General features: G+C 39.4%; 1 protein-coding gene across 1 annotated transcript; it reads left to right on the forward strand.

The window, feature by feature from the left end:
- The first annotated feature begins 653 nt into the window (after window positions 1-653).
- Window positions 654-9606, forward strand: HSP90B1 (heat shock protein 90 beta family member 1). The gene is made up of 18 exons (XM_072401151.1): window positions 654-813; window positions 3021-3123; window positions 3425-3566; window positions 3652-3768; window positions 4199-4530; window positions 4787-4898; window positions 5214-5336; window positions 5449-5565; window positions 5686-5823; window positions 5908-5985; window positions 6084-6149; window positions 6594-6863; window positions 6953-7198; window positions 7281-7417; window positions 7532-7610; window positions 7782-7937; window positions 8247-8387; window positions 9013-9606. The coding sequence occupies exons 1-18, from the start codon at window positions 765-767 to the stop codon at window positions 9040-9042; spliced, it is 2436 nt and encodes an 811-aa protein (XP_072257252.1). The 5' UTR covers window positions 654-764; the 3' UTR covers window positions 9043-9606.

Raw genomic sequence — 9606 nt, forward strand, 5'->3', positions numbered from 1 at the left:
CATGGGAGAATCTGAGTGATGCAGCAAACCTGGAAAAGATCTGGTCTGCTATTGAAAATATTTGCAAATAGCGGATGATGTTTAAGAAATCCATTCCAGGTTTGCTGGATCAGCCAGGTTCTCCTTTGATCTTTTTGGCCTGGTTAGGTGAATACAATCTATCTTTTATTTGAGATTTTAGTGACTGTGGCCCAGGTCATATAATGTGAAAAGTAGACACACAGGTTAGCACCTCTGATTTATTGTATGCCCACATCTCCTGGCAGAGCTGGGAGTAAGAAGAAATAAAAGGACACTCTCCAAGCACCAGCCTAGGTAACTGGGGTAACAAGGCTTAGAAGCACCCCGGAAGTGAAATGTTGTACCCCTAGGTTATTTGTGAGGAATTTCAGGTACTTTCACTACGCTGTTTTTTTTTCCTTGTGTATTCAATAAACAGTGACAGCGACCGCTGGAAGCTTCTCATATGCCCAGCCAGCTGAGAGCCGGCGAGCTTCAACCAATCAGAGCGGGACACGCTCCTAGCCCTGCACACCGTACATGGAAGACACTCATTGGCTGGCGGTGACAGGGACGTAGGCCGGGAAGATTGCACCGATTGGTGGTATGGTTTGCGTGGTTGGCTACTATTGGCGTGTGCTGGGTGTCCGCCCGGTGCCTGTCAGGGGCAGATATTAAAGCTAAGGAGGCGGCGAATAGCTGCAGTTTTCTGTGGAGAACAAGTAACGTGGGGACGGGAGCTGTGCGGCCCGTGTGTGCTCACCATGAGGAAGTTGTGGGCTGTTGGCCTGTGCTTCGTCCTGATAGCTTTTGGTAAGTTCCAGTTGTGGGGGAGAAATGCCGGGAGCCCTTCATGATAACACCCTCCTTGTCTGTGTTCTAGAAGCTTCCTGGCCGGCATGCTTCTATAGGCGGGGAGGGGCCTCTGGAACTTTCTTCATTCTCCCGGCCGCTGCTCTCTGTATATAGCCGTGCTATGTATGCCATAGGAATAAAATGAGGATATGGGGCTTTGGTTTCCTTTCCCCACCTAGGAGCACAATAGGAGTAATGGCTGCCATGCCTTCATACATGAGGCAAAATGTAGTAACCCATAGCAACTAGATGTCTGGTTGCTAGAGGTTACTGCATGTCAGTGTATCTGTGTGGAGCTTTCCCTTTATCAGCTTTGTGGATGAAGCCATTGATATGGTAATGTACTTCCTCCATGGATATGATGAGGCTGGGATAGTGCTGTGTGTGGTGACCGCTCCTCACTGCATGGCTGCTGCTAGGTGCAGAGGAGATTGTACAATCACATTGTATGGCACAGGGGTGCACACACTTTATTGGCTTGCCAGATACTTTTAATATGATCTACCATCAATAAACCTTGGACTTCATACCTCCTGTGCACCGTAGAGTTTATTTTGAAAGGCAGGGCTCCTGATCTAGTGTGTGACACAAGTTGTTGGCTCAATATAAGTACATGCAGGTGATAATAGTCAGCCTTTGTAGTATTGTGGTATGAAAAGTCACCAAGCACTCTATAAGCCTGCTTCTGTAATTGTATCTACGGTATTGTTCACCCATGCTTCCAGATTGTAATGAACAGATTTCAACGTTGTAAAAGAATCATTTCAGAATTAGGTGAATTCTGACCGGTGCACATGATTGCATTGTGTGGGTTCCCTCTCACTTAGTTCTGTTAATGCCCCTAAGGCACCTTTGTTGGCACTGTGTGTTGGGGTACCACCTCCAATGTGTGTAACATGTTAGATCTGTGTGCCAGCTCTCTCCCCACTTGGGGTGAAAGATTTACATCTTTAGTTCTGTGACCATTGTCATTGAGATGGGAAATCGGAGAAAATCCATGGTTTTGAGTTGCCACCAAAATGAGATCTCCTCCAATGGGGCAAAAAACGCGATGTAATATGTTTAATAACGTTTTCTTTACATTAAGATACTATAGAAAATAAAAGTTGATTTTTATAGTATTTTTGATTGCCCATCTTAACCAATGGATGTCTCAGACTGATCACCATGTCCCCTAAGATAAGCCAGTGCCCATGTGTTCTACCTTAGACATGTGCTTTATGTGCTCTATAGAGCTGAACATTCATGTTCAACTGATACAAATATGTCTGTTTCTGTACTAAGACCCCTCCTGAACTTATTACCAGATGTGTCTTCACTGTCCAGCTGCCATTACTGAGTCTAAGTATCTGAATGTGTACAGTACACCCTGGGGGTGTTAGTAACATAAGAAGCCAATCAAGATTATAAGAATTGTTCACCAAACATTTTTCTTTGCCAGGGAATGAGCTGCATATACTATTGATGTACTAATGTGTAATAACAAAGGGTGAATGTGTAACATTCCACCCAAAAGTTGTCCTGTGTGTTCCTTACTTGTCTTGTTTGAACACTAAATGGGAAATGCACTTGGTTGACACTGCTAGAAGTAAGCTGTGGAAATAATGTAGCCTTGGGCAGTGCATCATACACAGCCTGGAAATGGACCATTTAGCTAATCAAAATGATCCTAAGACTGAACAGAGATTTAATTCAGTGTAAAAGCAGCAATAATAAGTTATTTTGCTGGAAGGTGCAGTGTGCAAAGTTAACTTCTTCACAGATGAACGTTTACCAACACACCCCCTCTGTCCTAGCCCATACAGCAGATTACTGTTTGCAATCCTTTCCACAGCCTCCACATCTCCTGCACCGATCAGTACAAATACCGACTTTGCTGTCCAATTCTGAAACCTTTTTGCTGAAATCACCGTTCTCAATCAAAATGTCATTGCTCTATAAGATGATGTTTAGGCAACAATGTCCATCTCCAAGGAACATAAAGATCACATGGCCAGTGCTTAGGCATTCCGTTTCATGACTTTCTGCCAGAGATACTCCATATAAAATATTTGGCAGCACAAGTAATAAAATAGATTTTTAGTCTATTTAGGGGAAAGTAAAGGTCAGAACTGAGCAATTGTTCTGATTACTTCACTAAAATAATAATGTGAAAATCTTTACAGTCTCCGTGAAGGCAGATGATGAAGTAGACATTGATGGAACGGTAGAAGAAGACCTTGGAAAGAGTCGAGAAGGTTCAAGGACAGACGATGAAGTTGTAAGCAGGTTAGTCTCCACTGCATACAATGTTTGTTGTGTTTGCAAGAGCTTCATCCAGTTGGCTAAAGCACCAGATTTCGCCTTTATTTATCAAGCTACAGTTGTCAAGTAAATCCAAATTACTTCTGTTTAGTGTGTATGGCCTATTGGATGTTATTTAATCTTTCAAATTGACTAAACCTGTACCCTAAAATGTCTATGGGAACGTTTAGAAATAAAATGCCTAATAAATTGCACCTCATACTATGGAATTACAATCTACAACAGATTTTTCATGGAATATCTTTGTACTTTGTTGTTTTTATAGAGAAGAAGAAGCTATTCAGCTGGATGGACTTAATGCTTCCCAAATAAAGGAACTTCGAGAGAAATCTGAGAAGTTTGCATTCCAAGCTGAAGTTAATAGAATGATGAAGCTGATTATTAACTCCTTATACAAAAACAAAGAGGTAACATGCTTTATAACCTTGATCCAAATTTTTTTTACATCGCAGTAGTGGCAAATCTGTGAAAACAATGTTAACTGTCTTGCAGATCTTCCTTCGAGAACTCATTTCCAATGCTTCTGATGCTCTTGACAAGATCCGGTTAATTTCTTTGACTGATGACACTGCACTTGCTGCCAATGAAGAACTTACCATTAAGATTAAGGTATGGTTCTATGATTAGAAGTCTAAAAAAAAAAGCACTATTTTGGTGAACCATACAGAGCCCCATAAAGAATCATAATTTTCTCAATTATCTCTTAAAGCATTTTTCCTCAAATGTGTACTTAACACACAATTGGCTTGCTATTATATTGTGGTGCTCTGATCTTCCCTTTATTGTGGAGGAATCTCGAGATTCCGTTGAAGTGAGTTTAGTTTTTAGTTGATCAACATTTTCCTAAATAGGTGCAGAAAAATGGCAATATGTGTTTAAAAAAAACAAAAAAAAAACTTTTAGATAAATAGGCTGCACTATTTAATAAATGAGTCCCTTAGTATGATTTAAGTGCAGTAGCTTTTGTTTTTTGTGGGTGGATCATGCTTCACATTGTTTGTCATTTTGTTAATTAGTCTTTTATGCATTGGTCTTCTAGTGTGATAAAGAGAAGAACATGCTACATATCACAGACACTGGCATTGGCATGACTAAAGAGGAGCTTGTGAAGAATTTGGGAACCATTGCTAAGTCTGGAACAAGTGAATTCTTAAGTAAGCTTACGGAAGCCCAGGATTCCGGTCAGTCTACCTCTGAGCTGATTGGGCAGTTTGGTGTTGGCTTTTATTCTGCCTTCCTTGTTGCCGATCGTGTAATTGTGACCTCAAAACACAACAATGGCACGCAGCACATTTGGGAGTCTGATTCTAATGAATTCTTTGTGACTGAAGATCCTCGAGGTGACACATTGGGAAGAGGAACAACCATAACGTAAGTGGATCTTGGATGCTGTGTTATGCATTATTGTATAAGTGCTCCTAAATTTTAGCTCCTTTTCATTTTTCTTGGTGATTTAAAGTGTTGCAGCAAAAGAAGTTAATATGATGATGAGATTACCCTCTTTTCATAGCTTAAAGTGATCAGTTAAGACTTCATCTCAGATCATTTAATCTCAGATGAAATCGTTTGGGATATTTCTGTGAAATGTATAGCATTGCATTATAGTAACATAACGTCTGGTTTACAGCTTGGTTTTGAAAGAAGAAGCAACTGATTATCTTGAGCTGGAGACTATTAAGAACTTGGTTCGGAAGTATTCTCAGTTTATCAACTTCCCTATTTATGTTTGGAGTAGCAAGGTGAGTACGGTATATAAATATAATGCATGCCTGTCACACTCGTTTTTAAAGCAGGCCGTCAAAAAAAATTAAACCCAATACATCCTCTATTGCCTGTACTTGCCATTTGCCATCTTGTCACAGCTCTCTAAAGGTCTTAATGGTTCCAGGTATGGACAGGCCTGTGACATCTTGGCTTCATCATTACAAAGCAACCCTTGGGGTTTTAAGTTGCAGTTTGGGTGGGCAAGTAGATTTGTGTGCGTGTTTGAACCTCGCCCACCCCCAAGCGGTATGGTAAGCCTCACCTAAATGTATCCCCCTATTTTGTTTTAGACTGAGACAGTAGAGGAGCCCATTGATGAAGAGGAAGCTAAAGAGGAGGAGAAGGATGAGGAAACTGATGAGGAAGCTGCTGTTGAGGAGGAGGATGAAGAGAAGAAACCTAAGACCAAGAAGGTTGGCTACTAAGAGTTTGTAATTCATACAAAAATGTTACAGTGGAAATCTGTAATTGTTTACAATTCTGTCAGTCTTTTATAAACTGACTTAGATGATTTCCTCTACACAGGTTGAGAAGACAATCTGGGACTGGGAGCTTATGAATGACATTAAACCCATCTGGCAGAGACCATCTAAGGAAGTTGAAGAGGATGAATACAAAGCCTTTTACAAGTCTTTCTCTAAGGTAGTTTGATCTTCTGCATCTTTTTAATAAAACTGCTCATGAGACCATAAATAGTCTGACCAAAATACTGATCCGGCCAACAGCCCATTTTAAATATTTTGCTCAAAATCTGTCTTTCAGGAAAGTGATGATCCTATGGCTCACATTCACTTCACAGCTGAAGGTGAAGTTACTTTCAAATCCATCTTGTTTGTGCCTACTACGGCTCCTCGAGGTCTGTTTGATGAATATGGTTCAAAGAAGAACGATTACATCAAAGTATGTAGTGTTGATTTTCAAATGTGTATAAAATTTATGGCTGTATTTCTTGCCTACTCTAATGTCGTCTTGTTTTTGTAACAGCTTTTTGTCCGCAGAGTCTTTATTACAGATGATTTCCATGACATGATGCCTAAATACTTGAACTTTATTAAGGGAGTGGTAAGTTTGTTCTTTCATTGGCTTAATTGAAAATCTTTGTTTCTTTTGGAATTTTTGAGTTCTTAACACTTAATCCTCTTTTTTGTTTCTGGAATTAGGTAGATTCTGATGACTTGCCTCTTAATGTATCCAGAGAAACTCTACAACAGCACAAATTGTTAAAGGTGTGTTTTTGTTTTCCTCGTACATAAATACACATTTCAGCTGAAGAAAATTTGTAAAACACAACAGAAATGCTTTTGTCACCATACATATTGATGGAAATGCAAAAGCAGCTTGGTGCGTGTCTATAGCATCTAATCATTCAAGCGGGTCTTAAATGCAAGGTCAATGCACCTGGAGGCATGTAGCATTTGTCAGTCTACACAAGCAGTGAAAGTCTGAGGCAACCTAAAGAAATCTTTAATGTTTTGTGTACAGATTCCACTGCCCTGAGTTGCTGAGCCTGACTTAATTTTTTTCTTCCCTTCAAAAAAAAAATTGTTCAATCTTGAGCAGAGCTATAGTAACTAGAACCAGAGTGTATGGCACAGGATTTCTTTTTAATATGCCTTCGCATGTACTGGTGTGATGTTCAGCTTAAGTAAACCTTGATGGTTTTCTTTTAGGTTATAAGAAAGAAGTTGGTGCGTAAGACCTTAGACATGATCAAGAAAATTGCAGAAGACAAATATAATGAGAAATTCTGGAAAGAGTTTGGCACAAATATCAAACTTGGTGTGATTGAAGATCACTCTAACCGTACACGTCTGGCCAAGCTTCTCCGATTCCAGTCTTCCAACCACAAGACAGAACTTACCAGCCTGGAGCAGTATGTTGAAAGGATGAAGGACAAGCAGGATAAAATCTACTTCATGGCTGGTGCAAGCAGGAGTGAGGTGAGCTTTATAGCTCTTCCATATTTTCTTGGTGTTAAGAGTTGGGAGAAAAGGGTGTACAAGCTAATAGTTGGATTTTGCTCCCCTAGGTGGATTCTTCCCCATTTGTTGAGCGTCTGCTTAAGAAAGGTTATGAAGTGATCTTCTTGATTGAGCCTGTAGACGAGTACTGCATACAGGCCCTGCCAGAGTTTGATGGCAAGAGATTCCAGAATGTTGCCAAGGAAGGCCTAAAGTTTGACGAAAGTGAGAAAGCTAAAGAAGCACGCGAGGCCCTGGAGAAAGAATATGATCCACTGCTTACCTGGCTGAAGGACAAGTCCCTAAAAGACCAGGTACAATACTACATCTTTATAAAAAAAAAAAAAAAATTTTTTTTTTTTTTTTATGAATTTACTACTTTGTGTGTTTGTATAGATTGAAAAAGCAGTCCTATCCCAGCGACTGACACAGTCCCCATGTGCACTTGTGGCTAGCCAGTATGGCTGGTCTGGCAATATGGAAAGGATTATGAAGGCACAAGCCTACCAGACTGGAAAGGACATTTCCACAAGGTAAGCAGACATATTAAAGACATACCAAATTCCATTTAGATCTTCATCTTCTGTTTTGACTTTTGGCACAGATTATCATTCTTAACCAATGATCTATTACTACTTTAATTCTAGTTACTACTCCAGCCAGAAAAAGACCCTTGAGTTAAACCCAAGGCATCCTTTGATAAAGGAAATGTTGAGGAGAGTAAAGGTGAGAAGTTTTCAACTATTTTTTGTTTTCCACTGAAGTTCAATCTTGAATGTGATACAAAACCTTATTACCACAATGATCATGTTCACTGCTACTTTGCTGTAGAGAAAGTTTGTAAGGTTTTTCCATGAGAATGATGTAAACAAGTTTAAATTTGAATTTTGTAAACAGGAAAATGAAGATGACCAGACTGTATCAGACCTTGCAGTTGTACTTCTTGAGACTGCCACTTTGCGATCAGGATATCAGTTGCCAGACACAAAGGCATATGGTGAAAGAATAGAAAGGATGCTGCGGCTAAGCTTAAATATCGACCTTGATGCCAAGGTAATGGCTAAATCTTTAAATTTTACTTGCCACACCTAGTGCACCCAACTTCAACATTACCTCACTTAAAGCTACCATATTGAACATTGCATGTGATCACTTCCAAATAGAAATCATATGTGTTGGTGAATTAGATGTCACTATAGTTGATCAGAGGTTACCTGCCTTTAAAATATTTTTTAAATTCATGGAGTTTGAAGGTAATAACGTTTGTGCAACCGCTGATTCAACATGAGAAAACTAGTACCAAAATGTACTGCATTCACAACTAGTTCATTGATTGATTTATTTTTAATATTTTGGTTTTAGGTTGAAGATGAGCCAGAAGAGGAAGAGGAGCCAGCTGCAGATGAAGCAGAGCAGGAAGATTCAGATGATGATGATGTTGAAGAGGTTGATGCAGAAGAAACAGATGAAACGGCAAAAACAGAAGAACAGACAGATAAACAGGTCAGTCTCTTGGATCTTGACAACTGTCACATTTAAATGTGAAAATACACTTAGCTATTGGTACATTTCAAGTTGTCACCTGAGAACTAAACAAATAATGTGTGCTTTTGTACACAAACCAGTATAGGCTTTGCTCATAAAAGACTTTCATTGAGCAACATGGAGGCTGCTAGACCTTGGAGCTTTCTGAACTTGCAGTAGGTCAGCCAAGCAACTAGTATGAAGTATGCACATAAAGACGTTGGGCTTCACAAATCTTGTATACTTGCTGTGGGCATGCTAGGAAATTAGGCATTTTCAGAATGACATTGGCTGTGTTGGCGCTACATTTACAATTGACTCTTGGATTAAAATAGTAGCCAGAAAACCAGTTTTTCTTGTTATAGGTTATAACTTCTTCTGTGGCCTGCCACTGTTGGGTTTTACTCATATTGGTAACATGCTGTTAATTTTCCCTGACCAATGTGTGAGATATAGTTGGCCTCGTGTAACATATGCATCATAAATACTTAATGTCTACGAACGTCTAATGAACTATGACTGATGTGGTTTAAAATAATCCTAATTCTGTTTTTTGTTTCTTGAATGCAAATGTAATTTTCATTTTCTTTTTTTTTTCTCTTAGGAATCCACACATATAAAAGATGAATTCTAAATGCCATCTCACAACCAGCTAGTGGGGGGTGGGCTTTTTCAGTGTTGGGGAGGGTTTTTTAGTTTTTGTTTTTTGTTTGTTTTTTAAGAAAAAAAGCATTCCTCATGAATGTAAATTTGTACTATTTATGAGTATATGGTTGTAAAATCTTCTGTGAACAGACGTTCTAAAAAGTCACACCGGATTCACTGTCCAGACTTATCCTGGCAAATGTCAATCAAAAGACTGTCAACAACATTGCAAGCGGAGACCTCAACCAGATGTTGAAAGGATTTGGCATCAACCTGCACTAACCAGAAAGGGACTGGATATCTATTTATCTTAAAGAATTGTCTTGCACCAAGCTGACTGAAGTACAATCCAGCACTACAGAGCAGAATAGGACTCAAAATGTTAAATGTCAAATGTAATGGTTATGTTTTGTCTCCTTGAAGAATAAGCCCTGATCAAAAAGGAGCTAAGGTTCACCTTGTAAAACTTCCAATTACTGTTGTCACAATTTTACGGTCCATGTCCACAGCAAACTCCTTTCAACAATAAAGTTGTGGTGACTTTGTTATTGAA

This window comes from Pyxicephalus adspersus, chromosome 2, assembly GCF_032062135.1.
Source record: "Pyxicephalus adspersus chromosome 2, UCB_Pads_2.0, whole genome shotgun sequence".
NCBI lineage: Eukaryota > Metazoa > Chordata > Amphibia > Anura > Pyxicephalidae > Pyxicephalus > Pyxicephalus adspersus.

Bases quoted from the DNA above. Each gene is read 5' to 3' on its own strand.
- HSP90B1 (XM_072401151.1), top strand. From the start codon at position 765: ATGAGGAAGTTGTGGGCTGTTGGCCTGTGCTTCGTCCTGATAGCTTTT. The intron at 4,531-4,786 runs GTAAGTGGATCT...TCTGGTTTACAG, and splicing joins GGAAGAGGAACAACCATAAC to CTTGGTTTTGAAAGAAGAAG. The intron at 7,938-8,246 runs GTAATGGCTAAA...TTTTGGTTTTAG, and splicing joins ATATCGACCTTGATGCCAAG to GTTGAAGATGAGCCAGAAGA.